We start from the raw sequence: 27,818 nt of genomic DNA on the forward strand, positions 1-27,818 counted from the left end.
GTTTGAGTTTTATAGGTGATTGAAAGGTGCAAGGGCCTGGGCACCCGTATCCATCTCACTTCATTCCTGTTGAGGGCGCCCTGGGAGGTGTTCAGAGCTGACTGTCCATGCTTCATTTCCTCTGGGAGGGACTTTGAGTTCCCAGCCTTGAAAGATACTGATTTCAAAATGGAAAACAGTACTGCTGAAGTAATGCTATAATTTTCTTCCATTTTTTCTAAATGCGCTGTTTCTTCTCTCAGAATAAATCCAACACGCCCAGTGAGAACAACCTGGCCCTGCTTTGCGGTGGTTCCGGTGACCAAGCTGAGTGGCACCTGGGGCAGGACGACAGTGCCCTCCACGGCAGGCAGCTCCCGCCCTCGCCCAGGAAGCGGGTGGCCTCCAGCGCGGGAACGGACTCCCTGTCCATCCTCAAAGAGGAGAACGGTGAGCGACGCCTCGGCGTTGGTGCCGCGAGCCGGCCCACAGAGCTGGGAGAGCCGGACCCCGCTCCAGGACTGGGTTTGCCGCTGGCTTCGCCCGGAGCTTCCCAAACAGAGAAGAAAGAAACACTAAGCCAGACTCCGGGTGATCCGCTGGTACCCAGCCTTGGGCGCCGTCCGTCTTTTGTTCCTTGGGAGAAAGAAGGGAAAGGAGCCAAAGAGACTTCAGAAGGTTCTGGACTGCTTCAGGAGGTGGTGTCGTTATGCCACGTAACATCTGCCTTCCAGCAAGACTTAAACATCTCAGAAGGAAAAGCAAGTGGAAACCAAGCTTAAATCAACAAATGAAGAGTCCGTCGCTTGCATCCAAGCTTCTACGGAGACATTTTAGGAGTCCCTGTGCCCTATCATAAACAAGGATTGGTAGAAAAGACAACTCTTCCTACCGTCTAAACATTGTTTTTCATTTGGGACATTTCTCCCACTCGTCTGTCTCGTGGTATATAGATTTATCCACTGATTTTTAAATGTAAAGCTAACTCTTCTACTGTGCTCTTAAATCAGGTACTAGCTTGTATGTATGTTGAAAGTATATATTGAACATATGATTTCCCAGGATTTGGTGCTTAACGCCACTTATTTTATTTAAACGAAGTATACATCTAACCCTTGCACATAACCAGTAGCTACTGTACCAACCTGGTTGAGCGTGAACTGGCCAAGATACCAAAACCTATCAGAACTAGCCTGAAACTGTTGACCAACTAATTGCCTTAATCTTAAGCCTATATTAAGCATACTTACATAATTTATGGAATTGCAGGTAAATTTTGAAAGATAAGTTATAAGTGTTCTGCAGAGCAATAATGCCTTTTTCTATTCATCAAATCAAGGACAAAATTCATTTTTTCAAAGTTAAAAAGCTCTCTTCTGGACACTGCAGCCATGTTTTCCAAAAGGTATAAAGGTTCGCATTTACCTTACATGTCACTCAGCGAAATATATGAAGTGCTGGATTACAATGTGAAATTAATGACTTCTGTTTACAAATGACACTTTAAGTTTTTTCACAGTCTTTCTGTATGACTTTGCTAAAGTAGGAGTCACCCCCAGGAAGCCAAATGTGACATAAACTGTCCTGATAAAAAAGTGTTCCTATCTGTTTTTCCCTTAACTAATAATTCTCTACCAGAATGCTTCATATCATCTCAGATGGACTTCTTAAAATAATTGACATTATATTTTGGAAGTTTCAAATTTATACAAACCATGTGGAGAAAGTACAGTGTCCCCATGTCTCCCTACTCAGTTTCTGCTGTTTTTCATGTCCTATGATGTCAGTGCAGTACGTCTTCACAATTCATGAACCATGCTCCATGCACATTTCCTTAGTTTTTCCCTCCCATCCTTCTTCTGTCCCAGAATCCCACCCAGGGACCACATCACACTTGGCTGCCACAGCTCCGTAGGCTCCTCTTGGCTGTGACCCGCTCTCAGACTTCCCTGGTTTTTGACGACCTTGACAGTTTTCAGGAGGACTGGGCAGATATAGATATGCTGTAGGATGCCCCTCTGCTGGAACTTGTCTGGTGTTTTTCTCATGATTGATTGATTGATTGTAACGGGACGGTTGGGTTTTGGGGAGGGGGTTACAGAAGAAAAGTGCCGTCTTCATCATTACATCTTATCAGGGGTCCATGCTGTGCACATGATTTGTGAATGTCGATGTTGGCCTTGGTCACCAGGCTGAGGTGGCGTTTGTGGGGTTCCTCCCCTGTAAAGCCGTTCCTTCCCCTGCCGCTCCTACTGCCGTCTTCAGGAGGAAGTCGCCGTGTGCCGCCCACACTGAGGCTTGGGGCTCGTGCTTCCTCTCTGTGAGGGCACGGAATCCACGTAAATTACTTGGAATTCTTCTACATGGGACATCGTCTCCTGTCTCTCAAATTCACTTTCACGCTTTGAAGTTCACCTGAGAAGGAATCGTGCATTGACTGCTTGATGATTGGCTAGATAGACAGGAATAATCAGGAAAAAAACCCAGTGATGCTATGGTTCATTTGTTGTTAGTATGTTCAATATATATACTCTATACGTCCCCACTCATGATTTTTGTTTACATTATCATTTTAGGAAAGGTGTTTGAGAACCCATTCAAGAACCCTCATCAAGACTGTGCTCTAAAATATTTACTGAAATCATAATTTAATTTTCAATTAAAATCCTGGAAGGGGGTTTGTTAAAAACATTGCGTAAAATACTCATTCAGGTCAGTCTTTAAATAATTTAAAGAAAATGACCAAGTTTTACTTTTCTAAAGTGCATTTCAAACTCTCAATGGATATATTTTGGGAGGACAATTATTCATTCATGTTTATGAAGGAAAACAAGGAAGACCTTGTTTTCCATATAAGGATAGATTCTGTATGTATTAAGGAAAACGGTGTTTAATCCTTTTTTAAATTTAATCCTTTTTTTTAAACACAAAAGATTCAAGGTTCCTGTCAAATTTTGCTTTTATATACTCGTTACAAAATTCCATTTTATTTAATTGAAAGATATAAAAAAGTCCATTTATCAGAAGAGCTATTTTAAATAAGAAGGAAAAACTGTCCCTCTGGTCGTTAATCTGCTGGGCAAATATTCTTCATAATTTTTGAAAAGAATGTAAAGCAGCCCTTTAATGTGACTATTGGAATGAGGTATTTTTCCTTCAGAATTCACTGTCTGGAGAATGGGATCACTGTGAGTGTAGCACAGGCACAATTTGGGTTTTGATCCATTTGCTTGATAAGTTTCAAGGCCTCAGACACGTGAGTTTTTTTCCTGTCTTTTGGTCCCCTCACCAGATGTCTGACTGCACTGCTGTGTGTGGTGAGGGTGTTCATCCACTGACAAGTCACATTTGTGTCAAGATATTTTAAACTGAATTTGTGCCTTATTTTAACATACAAAATCAGCTCTTATATTCCATGTTAGAAACAAAAGCAAAACCCCTGCATGTTATTCTTGGAAAAAATCCAAAAGACTAGGAGCAAGTATTCATATTTCAAACCGTTAACATTTTAAGTATTCAAAGTCTGCTCTGAAACTAGACTTCCCAGTATTATGGTGGCTGTAGAGAGAATGAAGTGACATTGAGGCGAGTTCTGAAATAAAAGTATTTTTCCTACTATCTTCACATTTTCTATTATAACTAAACCAAATATGTGTAAACTCTCCTGCTGTTTGAATTCTTTTTTTTTTTTTTTTTTACCCCCAAGGAGCAACACCTGTTCTACAACAGAATTGTATAAACAAATCAGACCTTTGGCTCTGAGGTCCAGTCTTTATGTGACCTCTAGACAAAGTCACAATTCTCCCCAAATCCCACTCTAGTTATTATCCTTTTGCCCTTGGGTATTGCATCCATGGTATTTCAGGGGGATAGAAGAGTCGTGTGTGAATTTAGGGGCTCTTGTTTTGTTAAGTGAGACTGTGTTAAGTGGTATATTTTGATGGCTACCTACTTTAGCATATTTTAGAAAGGCACCAAAATATAGCATGAGTACTTTTCTGATTAAAAATTAAAAACTCATTTAGGAACTATTTATCAGCTGTTTGTACTGGTCATACACAAGGTACAGTAACTGTGGACATAGGGAAATAAAAGAATTGGCCTAGTCCCTGCTGTGCAGGAACTAATTAAAAGGAAAAGGAATTGTAAATCCCTGTTAACAATAATAACGATAATGTATTTTGCTTAGAAGTTATTCAGCCAAGATTCTATCACCAAAAAAAGGCCTTTTAAAGCTGCTTAATATAAAACATGCTCTAAGTACAGAACCATTGTACCATTTCTAATTTGATTAACTTTCTCTACTGTTATACGAAGTACAGTAATGCTGCTACCTAGGATACCTACTTTTAAAGGCCAGATTCAGAGGCTCTTAGAAACTAAGTGTTCTTGTTTACCTGACTGTCCACCACCACTCTGCTCTCCTATCACCAGGCAGCGAGGCTCTGATGAAACCATGTCCCTTTGCACTACTTAGGGCCACGTCACTCGAATCAGGATTAACTGAGCATGCAGATGCATGTTGATGGGATCTCGTTTTACTGTCTTTACCTTGATGATAGCATTCTCTAGAAACAGCCTCCCCTCACACACACACATACACTTTTAAACTAAAACTGTCTGTGACAGTGCTGTTGTGAGGAGTTCGTGCTCATATACTAATAAACAGGACCCAGGAATGCTAATGAATTCATCGTTTCTGAAGTAAGGTGAAGTAGACTGCTGATAAAGAGGACAAAACTGTGACTATTCTCATAATTAGTAGATCTTCTTTTCTAGAAAATGTGAATTTTCAGGAAAAGATTATTTTCATGAATAAATTTTCTAATCTGAATTCCATTTTGTTTAGCATACAATATCCTGATTCTGGGTAGATATTTGTATATCAGAATATAAATTGCAGAATGTAAAATGAACACCCAAACCTAATTCCCCCAGACCACTTCTTAATATATGAAATGCTTTCTACAAACTGTCAGTATTGACGTCTTTCCTCTGTCGAGCCCAGGAATCTGTTAGTGTGTGTTTCTTAAATCTTGTTTAAGAGGCAGAGTTGTTTTGAGCAAATCAGTTAACCTTGTGATTTGGTCAAGGTAGGGAATTATGTGTATTTAGAAAGAAGCATGTTTTATTTTGAAAATAATAGGATTTTGTGCAATATTTTTTCTTGCATAATTTAGTTCATATAAATACATCTGCTTTTCTAGCAGATGCCTTAAGGTCATGTTTTTCAGTATTTGTGTAAAACTGTATGTAGCAACATTCCATGTGATTTTAGAGAAAACATATTCTTTATACCGTTGGCAGGAGAAATGTTTTTATTTAAAATAATTATGAATATTGCATTAATATATCATAACTAACTGCCTCAGCAACAATAAATATGCAACAAGAAAATTCTGAATCTTAGATTACTATTGACAATACTGTTACTTTAAGAGAAATGTGTATAGTGCAAAATGCTGATTCTTCATGTGTACATTTAACAAATAGTTCTGTACCACATAAATCTAGATGGCATTTCTATGGTGATGACAAAACATATGTCAACTGTAATATCCTTTGTGATGAATCTTTGGTAAGATTTATAAAGGGCATTGCCAATACTTTTTGACTGTGTAAATTAAGTTAATTTTTGTATAATGTACAGTTTGTTTAACCTTAGAGCTTCTATAGATTTCTACTTTTGTTATACTTGAATGAGGCAGAAGCACTGTGGAAAATCTGTAGCTCTGGAGGTGATATGCAAACATACCAAAAAAATAAAACAAGGTACTGAGCAGCGAACTTAACCAGATGCTTTCTATCCAGAAAGCTATGTTTTTTCAAACCATACTTAAGTGAAGGAATTTAAAATATACAATCTTTTATCTTAAAAGATTGCCAAGTCACAAATGATTACCTCTTTGATATGATAAATCTCTGAGTCTCTTCGTCTCTGTGTTACTTCATGTTTCGGAAGAGAGCCTTGTTGAGGTACATTGACAAATCTGCCCTTTGGTTGATTATGTGACTTTTAGGACAGCCCAGAATTAGACTCTGCATCCTAAATGCACCATGTGTGTTGAGTCACCATCCTTCACATAGTCTAGTTTCCATGTGGTTATCTGGAGAACCTTTAATAATCATATACCAAAAATGAGATTTCTTAAATCTGTCATGATTCAGTACTTAGAGCAATGCCTAAAACAACAAGTATGAACTGCCTAAAACCTACAGTTTAAAATGCATAAAGCTTTTTTACACAAAAGGTACATGAGAGGTTAAAAACTGAACTTTCCCAAAGCTTATTTCTCTTTCTTTAAATGAATAACTATTTGGAAGGACTGAAAAACTCGAGCTTTTTGCTAGCCATGGTGACTGGTATCCATACACACCTTCCCAGCATCAAGATGTGCGTCATTGTTCTTGCATCCTTGAGGCTACAGGATAAGAGTCATCTCTAAAGCTGACTACTATTGGGAGGACTTTGTAAAAGTATTGTTTGGGGAATTTTAAAAACTATATGCAAAAGTAAATATTGGATGAATGACACATTACCATAAAGTGCCCAACGATGCAGGTTTAAAATAAAGTTGGTCATAATCAGAACTGCCTGGTGGTGACTCTTTTTAATGATTGGCTATAGTGCTCCTGGGGAACTGTCGCAAGGACCCTGCATCTCCATCTCGGAGCCTTGTGACTGCTGCAGTGTAAACTGAGCCCTAAACCTTTCTGGCGGGTTTGCTGGGGAGGCATCTGGTCAGCTAATTTCACTGGGCTCTGAAACCACAGAAGACGTAATCAGTGTCGCTAAGGACAGCACAGCAGGTCTAGCCAAGCCAAACGACTGTTTACTGACCTTCACGAAAGAGTCGAGGACGGACGGGCGATGCTCCCAAGCCTGGGAAGATGGGCTTCTCATCCAGGGACTCTGAAGGTCCAACCTAGAGCAAAAGTCAAACTGGAAATAAGCACAAAATTTCCCTTGGGTGCAGAATTTCTGTGAATAATATGCTGAATTTTTCTTGTTTCCATAGCGGGAGCAAAGGTCTGACCCTGAGAAAGAGAGCATCCTTGGAAGCCTAAGATATAGCTGTGATTGATTTTGATTTTTAACACTTTGCCTGCCACTGTCATAGGGGTTAGTCTCAGTACCGCTTAGTGTCTGTGTCTGAGAAAGATGGTCATATCTTAATTTTATAGATGTAAATACAAAAACCCAGTTGGATTTTCCTTATATATAAATGAAAGAGAATACTCTTTTTGGAGTATTATTTTGTAGTGAGTCTGAGAATCTTCTTGCCGGGAAGTAGCAATGAATTATAGGACACACAAAAATGTATACATTTATGGAAAATATAGTATTAACAGCATAAAAATTAAATAGTGTACTGTGGAAGTTTCTAGGTGAATTAAAACCTTCCCCAAGTTCTGTCATTGGTATGGTCCTGTTACCTAATTTCCCTGAAGCTTTATTTCTCTCTATTTAAAATAGAAGTGTCTGTTCTTAGGATGAATTCGTAATATTGAGACACTTTGTGTAATTGCAGCTGCCATATACAGTCTGCCCTCGGTATCTCTGTGTCCACAACCACAAATCCAACCAGCCCAGATCGGAAATACTTTTCTTTAATAATTCCAGAAAGTTCCAAAAAGCAAAACCTAAATTTATCCCCCACTGGCAACTATTTACATAGCATTTACATTGTATTTTACAACTATTTACATAGCACTTAACACTGTATTAGGTATTACAAGACATCTAGAGATTAAAGTACATGGGAGGATATGCATGGGTTACATGGAAATACTATGTCATTTTATATGAGGGACTTGAGCATCCTTGGATTTTGGTATGTGGCAGGGTGGGGGGAAGGGGTTGTCCTGGAACCAATCTCCCACGGATACCAAAGGATGACTATAATCTGAAGGGTAGAAAATATGCCTAAGTACCCGATTTCATTGGAACTGATGGATGTTTGGAGTATAAAACCATAAAATATATAAAACTATAAAAATCTTAGCTTTTGTCCAATCCAGTGGCTCTCAAACTTAGCTTTTCATTAGAATCAGCTCTACAGTTGAAAAAAACAAACCTGGACCATGCTCCTAGGGTTTCTGGAGAAGATGCTGTAATTAGTCCTTTGCAGACATGAAGAAACTGATGAACAAAGGAGGTAAGTAAGCCCTTAGCGTCTCAGAGCAACAGGTGGCTTGGCTGGGACGGGAGCCTGATGGTGGCTTCAGCCCCATGCTGTGGGGCAGGAATGCGGGACAGAAATTAAATGGCATGCCTAACACACAGTCTCTCCTGTAAGTATTGGACAAGGCTTTCTGACAAAATGCACTAGGCAAGTTTTAAATTTTGAGTACAGAATTTCCTGATAGATTTTTGGGAGATGGTATTAATTAATTGCCTTCTCCCCCCACTCCCCAGCTCAGTTAATTCAGTCTCCACTAACCCTTGTTTTGTGTACACGTGTTCTCTGTGGTACCTTTCCCTCTTCTTTTCCCTTCCTTCCTCTTAGTTTTATTGGCATGTATGAGAGCGGATAGGGCAGCCTCACCTTGATTATGCATGATAACACAGGGAACACCTGGTGACATAGCAATGTGGAGGAAAAGGAAAGGCATAACATGAATTTTTTTTATTGTGGCGCCCCTGTTATTGACATATAAAGTTTTTGAAAGCACCTAAATGTCCTTCTCAAAATCTCCACAGATGTTTATCTACTACTTTAAATTTTTTTCTCATGGTCAAGAACCAGCATTCAAGATAAACTACTTACTCTTCACTTTTGTTATTTTAAAATCAAACCCACTTTAAAAATGGAGACCATTTCATACTCATGGTGTTTTGTAGTAACACCATTTAAACATTAAAGCAATGTATTTAAAATTTACAAATTACTTTTTACAGCTGTAGTTTCTAATTTGAGGACTCAATTTGGAATATCAAAATACACTGACGGTATTCATTTAGTATTTTATCTAGTTTCCCCCAAAATATAAACTTAAAAGTATAATTTAATGCATTTTAACAAATGTACGAAGTCATCTACCCACTACCATGCTAAGACTTAGAACATTCTATCACCCAAAGACTTGCTTTGTGCTCTTTTGCCATTATCTCCTCCTCTTGATCCTGGCTTCTGGCCATCAATAGATAGTTTTGCCTTTTCAAGAATTTCACACAAATGGAATCATACAATATTGCCTTTTATGGCTGGCTTCTTTCACTTAGCATAGAGCTACTGAGATGTCTCCATGGTGTTGCAGGTACCAATGGTTTGTTCACTCTTATTGCTGAGTATATTGCATTGTGTAGATAGGAAACAATGTATTCATCTGATCTCCTGTCCAAGCACATTTGATTGTTTCAATTTTAGGGTCTTTATGAATGACACTGCTCTGTACATGTGAATGAGTACAAGTTACTGTGATGACACTTGTTTTCATTTCCTTGAATTAATACCTAGGGGTGGAATTTCTGGGTCACACGATAAGTGTGTAACCATCAGCATGTGGGAGTTTCAGTTGCTCCAGTAATATGGAGCAATTCACGTAGCTTCACTGGAGAAGAGTATATTCAAATCTTTGACCCATACTTGTATTGAGTTGTTTCTCAATTACTGACTCAATTTGAGTAATTACTCAAATTACTGACTTGGGAAAAGTTTTAAAAATATATTCTGGATTTATTCCCATGCTGTGGGCAACTGAATGCTCTCAGGGCTCTTAGGTACCTGCTTCTCCTTAACTACACAAAAGGAATCTCTGCTTGTTCTCTCCAGTCTGTGGATAGTGCTGACTAGATGTTGATACAAAATCCTTCAACCAGCGCTCCTAGTTGATGTTCTCAGAGTAGTTTGAATTAGCACTCTTGAGACATGAAGGAGACAAGATGGCAGAGTAGAAGGACTTGAGCTCACCTCCTCTCATGAAAACACCAAAATCACAACTAACTGCTGAACAACCATTAACAAAAAAGACTGGAACCTACCAAAAAAGATACTTTACATCCAAAGACAAAGAAGAAACCACAATGAGAAGACAGGAGAGGCGCTTTCGCAATATAATCAAATCCCATACCTTCTGTGTGTGTGACCCATAAACTGGAAAATAATTATATTGCAGAGGTTCTCACACAGGAGTGAGAGTTCTGAACCCCATGTCAGGCTCCCCAGCCTGAGGGTCTGGCATTAGGAGGAGGAACCCCAGAGCATTTGGCTTTGAAGGCCAGCAGGGCTTGAGTTTAGGAGCTTCACAGGACTGGGGGAAAGAGAGCCTCCACTGTTGGAGGGTGCACACAAGATTTCACATGCACTGGGACCCAGCACAAACACTGACTCCATAGGAACCTGGGCTAGACCTACATGCAGGTCTTGGAGGGTCTCCTGGGGAAGTAAGTGGGGGGCAGCTGTGGCTCACAGTGGGGGCAGGGACACTAGTGATGGAGGCCCCAGGAAATACTGATCAGCATGAGCTCTCCTAGAGGGCGCCATTTTGGCACTGAGAACTGGCCCCACCCAACAGCTTGCAGGCTCCAGTGCTGGGATGCCTCAGGCCAAACAACGAATAGGGTGGGAACACAGTGCCACCATCAGCAGACAGGCTGCCTAAAGTTGTACTGAGCTCACAGCTACCTCTAAACACATCCCTTGACAAGGCCCTGCTCACCAGAGGGACCACACGCAGCTCTACCCACCAGTGGGCAATCACCAGTCCCTCTCACCAGGAAGCCTGCACAAGCCCCTGGACCAACTTCACCCTCCAGGGGGCAGACACCAGATGCAAGAGGAACTAGGATCCAGCAGTCTGTGGAAATGAGACCACAAACACAGAAAGATAAACAAAATGAGGTGGCAGAGAAATATGTTCCAGACGAAGGAACAAGATAAAACCCTAGAAGAACAACTAAATGAAGTGGAGATAGGCAATCTACCTGAAAAAGAATTCAGAGTAATGATAGTAAAGATGATCCAAGATCTCAGAAACAGAATCGAGGTACAGACTGAGAAAATACAAATAATCTTTAACAAAGACCTAGAAGATTTAAGAACAAGCAGATGAACAATACAATAACAGAAATGAAAAACTACACTAGAAGCAAACAATAGTAGAAAAAATGAGGCAGAAGAATGAATAAGTGAGCTGGAAGAAAACATGGTGAAAATCACTGCCATGGAAGAGAATAAAGAAAAAAGACTGAAAAGAAATGAGGACAGTCTCAAGACCTCTGGGACAACATTAAATGCACCAACATTTGCATTATAGGGGTCCCAGAAGGAGAAGAGAAAGGAACTGAGAAAATATCTGAAGAGATAATAGACAAAAACTTCCCTAATGTGGGAAAGGAAACACTTAGGTCCAGGAAGCTCAGAGAGTCCCATCCAGGATAAACCCAAGGAGGGACACACTGAGACACATATTAATCAACTTGACAAAAATTAAAGACAAAGAGAAAATACTAAAAGCAAAAAGGGAAAAGCAACAAATAACATGCAAGGGAATTCCCATATGGCTATCAGAGGATTTTTCAGCAGAAACTCTGCAGGCCAGGAGGGAGTGGCATTATATATTTAAAGTGATGAAAGGGAAAAACCTACAACCAAGAATAATTTACCCCAGAAGGCTCACATTCTGATTTCACAAAGAAATCAAAAGCTTTACAGACAAGAAAACGCTAAGAGAATTCAGCACCATCAAAGCAGCTTTACAAAAAATCCTAATGAAGCTTGTCTAGGCAGAAAGGAAAAGGCCACAACTAGAAACAAAAATAATTACAATTGTAAAAGCTCACCAGTAAAGGCAAATATATAGGAAAGGAAGGAAATCACACACACACACAAACACACACAAAACCAGCAATCATGAGAAGAGGACAGCACAAATGCAGGATACTGGAAATGTATTTGAAATTAAGAGACCAGCAAATTAAAACAACCTTATTTATATAAAGACTGCTACATCAAAACCTCATGGGAATCACAAACGAAAAATCTACATTAGATACACACACAAAAAAGAAAAAGTAACCCAAACACAACACTAAAGATATACATCAAATAGAAAGAGAAGAAAACAAAAGAGGAAGGGAAGAAAAAAACCTACAAAAACAAATCCTAAACATTAACAAAATGGCAATCAGAAGATACGCATCAATAATTACCTTAAATGTAAATGGATAAAATGCTCCAATCAAAGGACAGACTGGCTGAACGGATACAAAAACAAGAACCATATATATGCTGTCTACAAGAGACCCACCTCAGATCCAGGGACACATACAGATGGAAAGTGAAGGGATGGAAATAGGTATTCCATGAAAATGGAAAACAGAAGAAAGCTGGAGTAGCAACACTCATATCAGACAAAACAGACTTTAAAGTAAAGCCTGTTAGAAGAGACAAAGGACACTATATAATGATCACAGTATTAATCCAAGAAGAAGATACAACAATCATAAATATATACAAACCCAACATAGAAGCACCACAATATATAAGGCAAATGCTAAGAGTTCTATAACACCTCACACCAATGGACGTATCATCCATAGAGAAAATCAATAAGGAAACACAGGTCTTTAATGACACATTAGACCATGAGGACTTAATTGATATTTATAGGACATTCCATCTGAATGCAGCCAAATACACATTCTTCTCAAGTGCATATGGAACATTCTCCAGGATAGATCACGTTGGCCACAAAGCAAGCCTCAGTAAATTTAAAACATTGAAATTATATCAAGCATCTTTTCTAAACACAACAGTATGAGACTATAAATCAACTTCAAGGAAAAAAAATGCAAAAAAACACAAACAAGAGGAGGCTAAACAATATGTTACTAAACAACCAATGGGTCACCAAAGAAATCAAAGAGGAAATCAAAAATACCTAGAGAAAAATGACAACACAAACACGACAATCCAAAGTGTATTGGAGGCAGCAAAAGCAGTTCTAGGAGGGAAATTTACAGCAATCCAATCTTACCTCAGGAAACAAGAAAAATCTCAAATAAACAATCTAACCTTACACCTAAAGCAACTAGAGAAAGAAGAACAAACAAAACCCAAAGTTAGTAGAAGGAAAGAAATCATAAAGATCAGAGCAGATATAAATGAAATAGAGATGAAGAAAACAATAAAAAAAGATCAATGAGGGACTTCCCTGGTAGTCCACTGGCTAAGACGCCACACTCCCAATGCAGAGGGCCCAGGTTCAATCCCTGGTCAGGGAACTAGACCTCACATGCTTCAACTAAGAGTTGGCATGCTGCAACTAAATAACCTGCATGCTGCAACTAAAGATCCCCCATGCCACAACTAAAAGATCCTGCATGCCACAGTGAAGATCCCACTTGGGGCAGTGAAGATCACACATGGGGCAACGAAGACTTGGTGCAGACAAATAAAAAAAAAGAAAAATCAATTTAACTAAAATCTGGTTCTTTGAAAAGATAAGCAAAATTGATAATTTAAGCAGATTCATCAAGAAAAAAGGGAGAGGGCTCAAATCAATAAAACTATAAATGAAAAAGAAGTTACAACTGACACAGTGGAAATACAAAGGATCATAAGAGACTACGACAAGCAACTATATGCCAATCAAATGAACAGCCTAGAAGAAATGGACAAATTCTTAGAAAGGTACAACTTCCCAAGACTGAACCAGGAAGAAATAGAAAATATGAACAGACCAATCACAAGTACTGAAATTGAATCTGTGATTTAAAAACTTACAACAAATAAAAGTCCAGGACCAGATGGCTTTAGAGGTGAATTCTATCAAACATTAGAGAAGAGTTAACACCTATCCTTCTGAAACTATCCCAAAAAATTGCAGAGGAAGGAACACTTCCAAGCTCATTCTATGAGGCCACCATCACCCTGATACCAAAACCAGACAAAGATACCACAAAAAAGAAAATTATAGGCCAATATCACTGATGAATATAGATTCTAAAATCCTCAACAGAATACTAGCAAACCAAATCCAACAATACATTAAAAGGATCATACACCATGATCAACTGGGATTTACCCCAGGGATTCAAGGATTCTTCAATATCCTCAAATCAATCAGTGTGATTAACATTTTAACAAACTGAAGAATGAAAACCATATGAGCATGTCAATAGATGCAGAAAAATATTTTGACAAAATTCAACAACTTTTATGATAAAAAACTATCCAGAAAGTTGGCATAGAGGGAACCTACCTCAACATAAAAAAGGTCATATATGAGAAACCCACAGCTAACAACATACTCAACGGCAAAAAGCTGAAAGCATTTCCTCTAAGATCAGGAACAAGACAAGGACGTCCACCCTTGTCACCCTTATTCAACATAGTTCTGGAAGTCTTAGCCATGGCAATCAGAGAAGAAAAAGAAATAAAAGGAACCCAAGACAGAAAAGAAGAAGTAAAACTGTCACTGTTTGCAGATGACATGATACTGTATATAGAAAATCCTAACTATGCTACCAGAAAACTACTAGACTTTCATGAATTTGGTAAGTTTGCAGGATACAAAATTAATATACAGAAATCTGTTGCATTTCTATACACTAACAACAAAAGATCAGAAAGAGAAATTAAGGAAACAATCCCATTTAGCACTGCATCAAAAGAATAAAATACCTAGGAATAAACCTACCTTAGGAGGCAAAAGACTTGTACTCTGAAAACTGTAAGATGTTGATGAAAGAAATCAAATATGACACAAACAGATGGAAATATATACCACGTTCTTGGATTGGAGGATTCAATGTCATCAAAATGACTATATTACCCAAGGCAATCTACAGATTCAGTGCAATCCCTATCAAATTACCAATGGCATTTTTCACAGAATTAGAACAAAAAATTTTGTATGGGAATGCCAAAGACCCCAAATAGCCAAAGCAATCTTGAGAAAGAAAAACAGCTGGAGGAATCAGGCTCCCTGACTTCAGATTCTACTACAAAGCTACAGTAATCAAAACAGTATGGTACTGGCACAAAAACAGAAATATAGATCAATGGAACAGGATAGAAAGTTCAGAAATAAACCCACGCACCTATGGACACCTAATCTATGACAAAGGAGGCAAGAACATACAGTGGAGAAAAGACAGTCTCTTCAATAAGTGGTGCTGGCAAAACTGGACAGCTACATGTAAAAGAATGAAATCAGAACACTCCCTAACACTGTACATAAAAATAAACTCAAAATGAATTAAAACCTAAATGTAAGGCCAGATACTACAAAACTCTTAGAGGAAAACATAGGCAGAACACTCTTTGATATAAATTGCAGCAATATCTTTTTGGATCCACCTCCTAGAGAAATAGAAAAACAAAAATAAACAAATGGGACCTAATTAAACCTAAAAGCTTTTGCACAGTAAAAGAAACTATAAACAAAATGAAAAGACAACCCAGAGAATGGGAGAAAATATTCGGACACAAAGCAACCAATAAGGCATTAATCTCCAAAATATACAAACAGCTCATGGAGCATTATATTAAAAAAACAAACAACCCAATCAAAAATGGGCAGAGGGCTTCCCTGGTGGCACAGTGGTTAAGAGTCTGCCTGCTGATGCAGGGGACATGGATTCATGCCCCAGTCCGGGAAGATCCCACATGCCATGGAGCGGCTAAGCTGGTGAGCCATGGCCACTAAGCCTGCGCGTCCGGAGCCTGTGCTCCGCAATGGGAGAGGCCACAACGGTGAGAGGCCACGTACCGCAAAAAAAAAAGGGCAGAATATCTAAATAGACATCTCTCCAAAGAAGACATACAGATGGCCAAAAAGCATATGAAAAGATGCTGAGCATCACTAATTATTAGATAAATGCAAATCAGAACTACAATGAGATATCACCTCACACCAGTCAGAATAGCCATTATTAAAATGTCTATAAATAATAAATGCTGAAGAGGGTTTGTAGAAAAGGGGACCCTCCTACACTCTTGATGGGAATGTAACTTGGTATAACCACTATGGAAACCAGTATGGAGCTTCCTTAAAAAACTAAAACTAGAGGTAGCATATGATCCAGCAGTCCCATTCCTGTGCATGTATCTGGAGAAAACCTTAATTCAAAAAGATACATGCAACCGAATATTCATTACAGCACTATTTACAGTAGCCAAGACATGGAAGCAACCTAAATGTCCATCAACAGAGGAATAAAGAAGATGTGGTACATATATACAATGTAATATTACTCAGCCATAAAAAAGAATGAAATAATGCCATTTGCAGCAACATGGATGGACCTAGGGATTACCATACTTAATGAAGTTAGCCAAAGACAAATATCATATATCACTTATATGTGGAATCTAAAAAGATGATACAAATGAACTTATTTGCAAAATAGAAAGAGACTCACAGACTTCGAAAACAAACATTGCTACCAATGGGGAAAGGTGTGGGGAGTGATAAATTAGGAGTTTGGGATTAACATATACATGCTACTATATATAAAATAGATAATCAAGAAAGACTTACTGTATAGCACAGGGAACTCTACTCAATATTCTGTAATAACCTATATGGGAAGAGAATCTGAATAAGAATGGATATATTTATATGTATAACTGAATCACTTTGCTGTTCACCTGAAACTAACACAACATTGTAAATCAACTATACCCTGATATAAAATAAAAACCAAATTTAAAAAATATATATTCTAGATAAAAGTTCCTTCTCAGATATATATATATATATATATATATATATATATTTTTTTTTTTTTTTTGCGGTACACGGGCCTCTCACTGTTGTGTCCTCTCCCATTGCGGAGCGCAGGCTCAGCGGCCATGGCTCATGAGCCCAGCCGCTCCGAGGCATGTGGGATCTTCCCGGACCGGGGCACGAACCCGTGTTCCCTGCATTGGCAGGCAGACTCTCAACCACTGCGCCACCAGGGAAGCCCCTCAGATATGTTTTGCAAATCTTTTCTCCCAGTTTGTGGCTTGCCTTTTCATTTTCTTAATAGTGACTTTCAAAACTGTTTTTAACTTTGAGGCAGTCCAAAATTATCAGTTTTATCTTTCATGATATATGCTATTTTGTTCTATGAAATTGTTGCTTAACCAGAATGTCACTAGAATTTTCTTCTCTGTTTTCTTCTGGGTTATTTTTTTAGTGCTTGCAATTAGATGTCTGATTTATCTTGAGTTAATTTTTATATATTGTGTGAAGTAATGGCCATGGTTCATTTTAATATCCATTTTTCACAACAACCATTATTGAATAGACTCTCCTTTCCCACACTGAATGTATATTTTAAATAAACAGAGTATATTTGTATAGGTCTACGTATGGACTCTCCATTCTGATACACTGATCTATATGTCCATCCTTATAGTAAAACCACACTGTCCTGATGACCCTAGCTTTATAGTAAGTCTTGAAATTGGATAGTGAATCCTCCAACTTTGTGATTCTTCAGTTTTATGTTCAATATTGTAGGTCTTTTGCCTTTCCCTTAGAAAAAACTTTAGAACTTGTTTTTGCATACTACAAAATACCTTGCTGGGATTTTGATTGGAACTGGGTTTAATCTATAAATCAAGTTGTGAAAAATTAACATCTTAAGAATATTGAGGCTTACAGTTAGTGAACATGGTATAGCTCTCCAAATATTTAGATCTTTAATTTTTTCTCAGTAATGTTTTGTTCAGTAATGTTTAGTAACATTCAATGTATGGTACTATACATATTTTGTTAAATTTATCCCTAATCATTTCATGATTTTTTTGATGCTACTGGAAGTGGTTTCTTCCTAAAATATCAATTTCCAACTGTTCATTTTTAACATATAGACATAAAAAGGTTTCTGAGACTTTTCTGAGTTTTAATTCTTTATTTCAAATCTGTGTATATATATTTTGCCTTATTACACTTGCTAATATCTACAGTACAATGTTTCATAGAAGTGAATATCCTTACTTTGTTCCTGATCTTAGGTGAAATTTATTCAGTCTTTCACCATCAAAGATGTTAGCTGTAGGTTTTTTTGTAGAAACACTTTACCAGGTTGAGGAAGTTCTTTTATATTCCTAGTTTGCTGAGATTTCCTTTTTTTCATAAATGTGTGTTGAATATTGTAAAAAAAAGTTTCCCGTATCTATTGAGATCATATGATTTTTCTTTTTTAGTCTATTAATATAGTTAATTATACTGCTTTATTTTTGAATTAATACAACTTTACACGTCTAGGATCAACTGAACTTAGTGATTTAAAAAAATCTATTGCTGGATTAAATTTGCTAATATTTTGTTAAGATTTTTGGTATTTATGTTCATAAAGAATATTGGTGTGTAATTTTCTCTAGTGTCTTTTATGGTTTCAGTACTGTGTTAGCATAAGTCTCACAGAATGAGTCAGGAAAATTTCCTCCTCATCTGGTTTCTGAAATATTTTGAACAGAGTTGATATAATTTCTTCATAAAATGTTTGGTATGGTTCAGCAGTGAAGCCACTAAGGCCTGGAGTTTCCTTTAGGGGAAGGCTTTTGATATGAATTCAACTTCTTTAGTAGATATAGGGCTTTCTAAATACAGGGCTCTTCTGGTAATCTGTCTATTTTTAAGTCAGCTTTTGTAATTTGTGCCTATGAAGATTTATGCTGATTTCATCTACGTGGTACATGTAGAGTTTTAGTCATGCCAAAATAAAACCACATTACATAGTTTTCAGCATTCCAACGAGTTCCAAGTGTACAGAGCAATATTGTCTCCTACATGCATATTGTTGTGCCCAGGTTACTAGAATGTCCCCATTTAGCACAACTAAAACTACCCACACAAACAACACCTCCCCACTGCCCTCATCACCACCACCACCAGATGCTGGCAACCACCATTCTACTTTCTGTTTCTATGAGTTTGTCTACTTTAGATACCACATCTACGTGGAATCATGGAGTACTTGTCTTTCTGTGCCTGGCTTATTTCACTTAACATAGTGTCCTCAAAATTCAACCATGTTACCAGATACTGCAGAATTTCCTTCTTTTTAAAGGTTGAATTGTATTCCATGTTTTTATATGCCACATTTTCTTTATCCATTCATCGGTTGGTGGACATTTAAGTTATTTTCACATCTTGGATATTGTGAATAATGCTGCTATGAATATAAGAGTGGTAATACCTCTTTGAGATTCCAATTTCAATACTTTTGGATAAATACCCAGAAGTGGGATGGCTGAATCATTCAGTAGTTCTATTTTTAATTATTTGAGGAACTTCCATTCTGTTTTCCATGGTGGCTGCACCATATTGCATTTCTACCAATGGTGTGCAAGGATTCCAATTTCTCCACATCCTCACTAACATTTGTTGTTGTTGTTAATAGCCATCCTAAAGGTGTAAGGTGATATATCATTGTGGTTTTGATTGCATTCTCCTGATGATAAATGGCATTCAACCTTTTTTCATATAACCTTTGGCCATTTTTATGTTTTCTTTCAAGAAACATTTATTCAAGTCCATTTTAAAATTGAGGTTTTTTTTTTAAACTATTGAGTTGTAAGGGTTTCTTACATATTTTGGAGAATAAACCCTTATCAAATGTATGGGATTAACCAGTCTACTGGTTTTGGGGGGTTTTTGTCCATGCTTTTAGTATCATAGCCATGAAATCACTGCCAAGACCAATGTCATAAAGCTTTTTCCTTATCTCTTCTTCTAGGTATTTTTACAGTTTCAGGTATTATGTTTAAACGTTTAATGCATTTTGAGTTGATTTTTGTGTAGGATGTAAGATAAGGATCCAATTTCTCTCTTTTATATGTGGATATCCAGTTTTTCCAGAATGATTTGTTGAAGTCAATCTTTTCCCACTGTGCATTCTTAGCACCCTTGTTGGTGATCAGTTGACTGTATGTGCTTGGGTTTATTTCTGGCTTTCTATTCTGTTCCATTGGTCTATATGACTTATGCCAGTACCATATGGTTTTAACTATGGTAGCTTTGTAATATATTTTAAAATCTGGAAATGTGAGGCCTTTGGTTTTGTTTTTTCTCAAGATTGTTTTGGCTGTTCAGGGTCCTTTGAGATCCCATATGAATTTTAGCATTGTTTCTTTTTTTTTTTTTTTTTTTTCTAATGCCACTAGGAATTTGATAGGGATTGGATTGAATCTGTAGATTGCTTTGGGAAATATGGACATTTTAACAGTATTAAGTTTTCCAACCCATGAACACACGTAGACTGTCCATTATTTTATGTCTTAATTTATTTCATCAATGTTTTGTAGTTTTTAGTATAAAAGTCTTTAACCTCCTTAGTGAAGTTTATTCCTAAGAATTTTATACTTTTTGGTGCTATTGTGAATGTGACCGTTTTCCTAATTTCCTTTTCAGATAGCACATTGTTACTGTATAGAAACACAATTGTTTTTTGTATGCTGATTTTGTAACTTTGCTGAATTCATTTATTAGTTCTAACATTTTTTTATGGAGACTTTAGGGCTATAGGATCATGCTGCCTGCTAACAGAGAAAATTTTACTTCTTCCTTTCTGGCTTGTATAATTTTATTTCTTTTTCTTGCTTAATTTCTTTGGCTAGAATTTCCATTACTATGTTGAATAAAAACTGTGGGAGTGGGCATCCTTGCCTTGGTCCTGATCCTAGAAAAAAAGCTTTCACTTTTCCACTATTGAGTACAATGTTACCTGCAGGCTTTTCATTTATGTATAGCCTTTATTTTGTTAAGGTAATTTCCTTCTATTCCTAGTTTTGTTCATTAAGAGTTTTTGTCATGAAAGCATGTGTAATTTTGTCAACTGCTTTGCCTGCATCAATTGAGACAATCATGATTTTTCCTTAATTCTGTTGATGTGGTGTATCACACTAATTAATTTTCATATAAAGAACCATTCTTGCATCTCTTGGTCATGGTGTATGATCCCTTCATTGCACTACTATGTTTAGTTTGCTAGTATTTTGTTCAGGATTTTTGCATATATGTTCATCAGGGATATTGACCATAGTTTTATTTTCTTATGGTACATCTGTCTGCCTTTGGTATCAGGGTAAATCTGTTCTCATAAAATGAGTATGGAAATCTTTCCTCCTTTTCGGTTTTTGGGAAGAGTTTGAGAAGGATTGGCATTATTCTTCTTTAAATTTTGATAGAATTAACCAGTAAAGCCATCTTGTCCTGGATTTCTCTTTGTTGGGAGGTTTTTGATCACTGATTCAATCTCCATTGTATATAGTACCTTTATCTCTGGCTATTAAAACTTTATCATGATCATTGATTAATCATATCCAGAATATATATTTAATATCAGATATTGTATATTTCTTCTACAGAATTTCAGTTTGAGTATTTTAAAATTATCTTCAATTTATTTTCTCATTATATTATGTTTAAAGATTTGTAATAGCTGTTTTACAGTCCTTCTCTGCAAATTGTATCATTTCCTGGCCTATTTCTATTGATTTTTTTTAAAAAATTTGGTTATCAGGCATATTTTCATGCTTCTTTGCTTGCCTAATAAGTTTTGATTGGCTGTCAAATATTTTTGGATGCTAGATTTAATTATATTCTTTTAAATGGTATTGGAATTTTATTCTGGAATGCAGTTAAATTCCTTTCAAATTAGGTAGATCTTTTAAAAGTTTTCTTTTAAGCTGAATTATTGTGAGTCCAGAACAGCATTTTCTGTGGAGCTAGTTTAGGTCTTCTTACTGAGTCAATACCTATTTGAGGACTCTTCTCAGTGACCCCATGTGTTAGGTTGTGTTTTTCCACTCTGATGAGGACATAAAATATTCCCAACCCAGTGTGATATCTGGGAATTGCTCTGTTTACTCTTTCCTTGTAAATCTTTCCTGGCTTTGGGTAATTTCCTCACATACATGTGCAGATATAAGCCAGACCCACTGGGACCTCTCTGCAGATTTCTCTACATCTCCTCTCTGTAGTTCTCTGCTCCACAAATTCTAACTGCCATGGCTTCCTCAAATTCAATCTCTGTCTCTTCAACTGAATGAGAACACTGGGCTTTTTTGGGTCCCCCTTGTACTGCTGCAGCCTGAGAACTGCCTTCATGCAGGAAGCCTGGGCAATCATAGGGCTTACCTTGTTTTTCTTCTATGTGGATCGAAGTCCTTTTCAGTTATCTTACATCTGAAACCAATGTTTCATATATTCTGTCCAAACTTCTTGTTGCTTATAGTGGCAGGCAATTACCATGACAATTAGTCTTTTGTGGGTGGGAGAAGACCTCTCTCAATATGCAGTTTAAAAAGACGGTTGCATTCTTAAATTTTCCCATACAAGTGTATCCTTACAGTTAACCATTGAAAAAGTCTTGTTATAAACATTCCATTTATAGGCAACTTTCTAGGAAGGCTGATGTAATTTTCAATAGTTCTGCTTACTGAACTTCCTTTCTTCCACTCCATAGAAACTATATTCCTAAAGTCACCAATAAATCATGTAGTTTTGTTTGTTTTATTTTTGTGTTTTAGAATGGATGAGTCTAGTGACTTTCAACATCAGGGCAGATGGCCAGCATTCTTCAGCAGTTCACATGAGAGTGTTAAATAAAACTTACCAAGGATCTTGAAAGCATTTACTGAGATCTCAAAAAGGAGTATCTTGAGTTTTTTTTTTTTTGAAGCAACTTAAAGCCAAATCAGTGAATTAGAGTTAATAAAGTACTAAGTGGTAGATATGGGTATAGTTCATATGAACTAAAATCTGGCTAATAATACTCTCACAGGTTCAACAGATGAAGCATTTGGTTTTCAAGAGGTGTGGATGGAAAATTAAGATTCCTGTATCAGGACACTTTAAGGAATGTCTAGTCTATTAAGTTGGGAATAGAAAAGTTCTACTCTTTGACCCAGAGACATGACAAAAGACTCTTTTGTCTGTCTGGGATCTGGATAAAAAAATAAACCAGAAGCAACCAAAAAAGTTTGTGTGAGGAATCAAATTTCAGCTTTGGCTTCATGTGGTTTTATGGTATAGTACCATGTACCTAAATTCTGTGTACAATGCACACAGCACAGAACCCTCAAACTAAGAAGTTATCACAGGCGATTGGATCAAGATGGCAGAGGAGTAGGACATGTAGATCACCTTCTCCCATAAATACATCAAAATACATCTACATGTGGAACGATTCTCACAGAACATTTACTGAATGCTGGCAGAAGACCTCAGACTTCCAAAAAGGCAAGAAAATCTCCACATAACTGGGTAGGACAAAAGAAAAAAGAAAAAGAGAGAGAAAGGAATCAAAACGGGACCTGTCCCCTTGGGAGAGAGCTGTGAAAGAGGAAAGGTTTTGGCACAGTGGGAAGTCCCCTCACCAGCAGGGAGACCAGCCAGGACAGAGGGGGAGTTTTGGAGCCTTGGAGGAGAGTGCAGCAACCTCTTTGTGGAGGGCAAAGTGGAGAGAGACCTGCACAGATTATTGGTGCCACTTCCTGGCACTCCACAGCCTGAGACACTCATCTGCTGAGGTGGGTGGGGGCTGGGTGCTGAGGCTCAAGCTTCGAAGGTCATAGCTGGGGAAAGGACTGGGGTTGGCTGCATGGAGACAGCCTAAGGGGGGTAGGGTGTGCTGTGCCACAACCGAGGGAGTATGGGAAGAAGCCTGGGCCCACCAGAAAGGCAAGGCGCCATTGCTGGGGGCACGTGAAGAGAGGGACAGGATAGCCATAGGAGCTTCCTTCTCTGCACACATGCTCTCAGGTGGCAGGGCACTGCCTACACGAGCTTCGGGGGCAGGTGCGAGCCATCACTGCCATCTCCGATTTCAGAGGCAGGCAAGGACTGCTACTGCTGCCAAGGGTCCTGCTACCAGGCACCAACCACGGCCCCAACTCTCCTGGGAGCGTGCATGGGCCATGCACCTGCACACCCCTTATCAAGGGGATAATGGCCAGCACACACTGAGGAAAGAAACAGCAAGCATCCAAACCAAAAACAACCCTCATGCCAAAAAAAAAAAAAAAAAAATTAAACCCACACAAGCTATGCAGGGATGCTCCTGCATATAAAGAGCCTTCCAAGACTATAGTAGATAATTGTTTCTCCTAAACTCACAGAGTAAGAGAAATAGAAGCAAACTGGAGAAGCAAAGGAACCACTCCCAGTTCAAAGACTGAGAGAATTCCCCTGCATGAACAATGAAACAGACCTCTTCAGTGTAATAGACACCAAGTTCAAAAAGGAGGTAATGAAGATATTGAAGGAATTAAGAAATGTTATTGACAGAAATGCAGATTACTATAAAAAGGAACTAGAAAGTAGAAGGAGGAGCCAAGAAATATTAGAAAGTTCATTTGCTGAGATGAAAGCTAAGCTAAAGGCAATGAATAGCAGAGTGAATAATGCAGAAGAAGACGTGATCTGGAAGATAGGATATTGGAAATTGCCCAATCAAAACTGCAGACAGAAAACCAAATGAAAAAGAAATGAAAGCAATATAAGAGACTATGGGATAATATAAAGTGTGCCAATCTATGCATGATAGGGATTCCAGAAGGAGAAGAAAGAGAAAAGGGGATTGAAAATGTATTTGAAGAAATTATGGCTGAAAATTTCCCAAACATAAAGAAGGAAACAGATATCAGATACAGGAAGCACAGAGGGTCCCAAATAAGATGAACCCAAACAGGCCTACACCAAGACATACTATAATTAAAATGGCAAAATTAAAGATAAAGAGAGGATTCTAAAGGCAGCAAGAGAAAAACAGAGTTCTTTACAAGGGAACCCCCATAAGGCTATCAGCTGATTTCTCTACAGAAACACTGCAGGCCAGAAGGGAGTGGCAAAATACATTCAAAGTCTTGAAAAAGAAAAATCTGCAACCTAGAATACTCTACCTAGCAAGATTATCATTTAGAATAGGAGGCGAAATAAAGAACTTCTCAGACAAGCAAAAACGAAAAGAATACAGCAATACTAAACCTATTTTAAAAGAAATATTGAAAGGTCTTCTCTAAATAGAAAAGAAGCAAGAAGATATAGGAAGGATGAAATCACAACTGGGAAGTAAATCACTTAAATTAGCCAGTATACAGATCAAAAAGAAAAAAAAAAACTATCTGTGAAAGCAATGATAAACACAAGGAATAGGAAAAGGATAAAATCGAAGATGTAAAACAGGACATCAATATCATAAAATGTGGGGAAGGAGAGTAAGTAAATGTAGATTCTTTTTTTTTAGAATGTGTTTGAGCCTATATGACTATCAGTCTAAAGAAAGCAGATATAGGAAGGGGTTAACATACTTGAAAAGCAGGGCAACCACAATCAAAAACATAAAATAGATTCACAAAAACCAAAAAGAAGAGGAAAAAAGTATAACAGGAAATCATCAAACCACAAAAAGAAAAACAAAATGAGAAAGAAAGGAACAAAGAAGAAACATAGAATCAACTGGAAAATGAAGTTTAAAATGGTAATAAATATTTATGTATCAATAATTACCTTAAATGTCAATGGACTGAATGTTCCAATGAAAAGACAGAGTGGCAGACTGGATAAAAAAAACAAGAGCCTCCAATGTGCTGCCTGCAAGAGACCCACCTTAGGGCAAAGGACACACATAGATTGAAAGTAAGGGTATGGAAAAAGATATTTCATGCAAAAGGAATTGACAAAAAAGTGGGAATTGCAACATCCATATCAGACAAAAAAAGACTTTAAAACAAGGCCATAAAGAAAAATAAAGAAGGACACTATATAATGGTAAAAGGATCAACACAAGAAGAGAATTTTACATTTGTCATCATATATGCACCTCATATAGGAGCACCCAAATACATAAAACAAATACTAACAGACATAAAGGGAGAAATTGATGGGAATACAATAATAGTAGGAGACTTTATTTTTGTTTTTTTGGTTTGTTTTTTGTTTTTTTATGTGTTTTTTGTTTGTTTGTTTGAGTAGGAGACTTTAAACACTACGCATCAATGGACAGGTCTTCTAGAGAGAAAATCAATAAGGCAACAGAGATCCTAAATGATACAATAGAACAGTTAGACTTAATTGATATTTTCAGGACATTACATCCTCTGCCCCCCCGCAAAGAAAAACACAACAGAATACACCTTCTTTTCAAGTGCACATGGAAAATTCTCTAGGATTGACCACATACTAGGGCACAAAACTAACCTCAACAAATTTAAGAGTATAGAAATATTTTCAAGCATCTTCTCTGACCACAACAGCATTAAACTAGAAATCAACCACAGGAAAAGAAATGAGAAAAAATGTTTACATGAAGATTAAACAACATGCTACTAAAAAAACCGATGGGTCAATGAGGAAATCAAAACGGAAATTAAAAAATACCTTAAGACAAACCACAGTGAAAACACAACCATACAAAATCTATGGGATGCAGAAAAAGCAGTTCTTAAAGGGAAGTTCATAGGGATACAGGCCTTTCTCAAAAAAAAAAAAAAAGAAAGAAAAGAAAAATCTCAAATAAACAACCTAACGTACCACCTAAAAGAATTAGAAAAAGAAGAACAAACAAAACCTAAAGATGGCAGAAGGAAGGAAATAATAAAGATCAGGGAGGAAATAAATAAAACAGAGATTTTTTTAAAATAGAAAATAAAATCAATAAAACAAAGAGCTGGTTCGTTGAAAGGGTAAACAAAATTGACAAACTGCTGGCCAGGATCATCAAATAAACAAAATAAGAAATGAAAAAGGAGAAATCTCAATTGATACCACAGAAATACAAAAAAAAAAAAAATGAGAATACTATGAACAATTATATGCCAACAAATTTGACAACCTAGAAGAAATGGACAACTTTCTAGAAACATATAGCCCACCAAAACTAAATCAAGAAGAAATAGAAAATTTGAACACGAGATGTGAAATAGAATCTGTAATTAAAAAAAACAAAAAACAAACAAAAAAACCTTCCAACAAACAAAAGTCTAGGACCAGATAGCTTCACAGGAGAATTCTACCAAACATACAAAGAAGAACTTATACCAATCCTTCTCAAACTCTTCCAAAAGATTGAAGAGGAGGGAACACTCACAGACATTCTATGAAGCCACCATCACCTTGATACAAAAACCAGACAAATACCACCAAAAAAGAAAATTACAGGCCAATATCTCTGATGAATATAGATGCAAAAATTCTCAACAAAATATTAGCAAACCGAATTCAACAACACATAAAAAAGATCACACACCACGACCAAGTAGGATTCATCCCAAGTTCACAAGGTTGTTTCAACATATGCAAATCAATCAATGTAAGACACCACATAAACAAAAGCCACAAACCACATGATCATCTCAATACATGCAGAAAAAACATGGGACAAATTTAACATCCATTCATGATTAAAAAAAACTCTTATCAAAGTAGGTATAGAGGGAACATATCTCAAAATAATAGCCATTTATGACAAACCCACAGCCAATATAATACTCAATGGTGAAAACACTCAAGACAAGGATGCCCATTCTCACCACTTCTATCCAACACAGTATTGAAAGTCCTAACCATAGCACTCAGACAAGAAAAAGAAATAAAATGTACCCAAATTGGAAGTGAAGAGGTAAAACTGTCACTGTATGCAGATGACATGATACTATATATAAAAAAAAAAACCTTAAGGATTCCACACAAAAACTACTAGATCTAATAAATGAATTCAGCAAAGCAGCAGGATACAAGATTAGCATTAAGCAACTGGTTGCATTTCTTTACACTATCACTGAAATATCAGAAAGGGAATGTAAAAAAAAAAAAACCTTTTAAAATTGCATCAAAAAAAATACCTAGGATTAAACCTGACCAAGGAGGTGAAAGACTTATATGCTGAGAAC

General features: G+C 37.2%; 1 protein-coding gene across 10 annotated transcripts in view; it reads left to right on the top strand.

Moving 5' to 3' along the window:
* DENND1B (DENN domain containing 1B) overlaps nucleotides 1-6,567 on the top strand; it is a 260,763-nt gene extending 254,196 nt beyond the window's left edge. For all 10 annotated transcript variants that reach the window (XM_027122127.1, XM_027122128.1, XM_027122129.1 and 7 more), the window contains one exon: nucleotides 243-6,567. In XM_027122127.1, the coding sequence (XP_026977928.1) occupies nucleotides 243-761 (519 nt within the window). In that variant the 3' untranslated portion in view covers nucleotides 762-6,567. The remainder of the gene's footprint in view (nucleotides 1-242) is intronic.
* Nucleotides 6,568-27,818: the final 21,251 nt, after the last annotated feature.

This window comes from Aethalodelphis obliquidens, unplaced genomic scaffold (genome assembly GCF_003676395.1).
Source record: "Aethalodelphis obliquidens isolate GAN/ISIS:26980383/991018 unplaced genomic scaffold, ASM367639v1 scaffold24, whole genome shotgun sequence".
Classification (NCBI taxonomy): domain Eukaryota; kingdom Metazoa; phylum Chordata; class Mammalia; order Artiodactyla; family Delphinidae; genus Aethalodelphis; species Aethalodelphis obliquidens.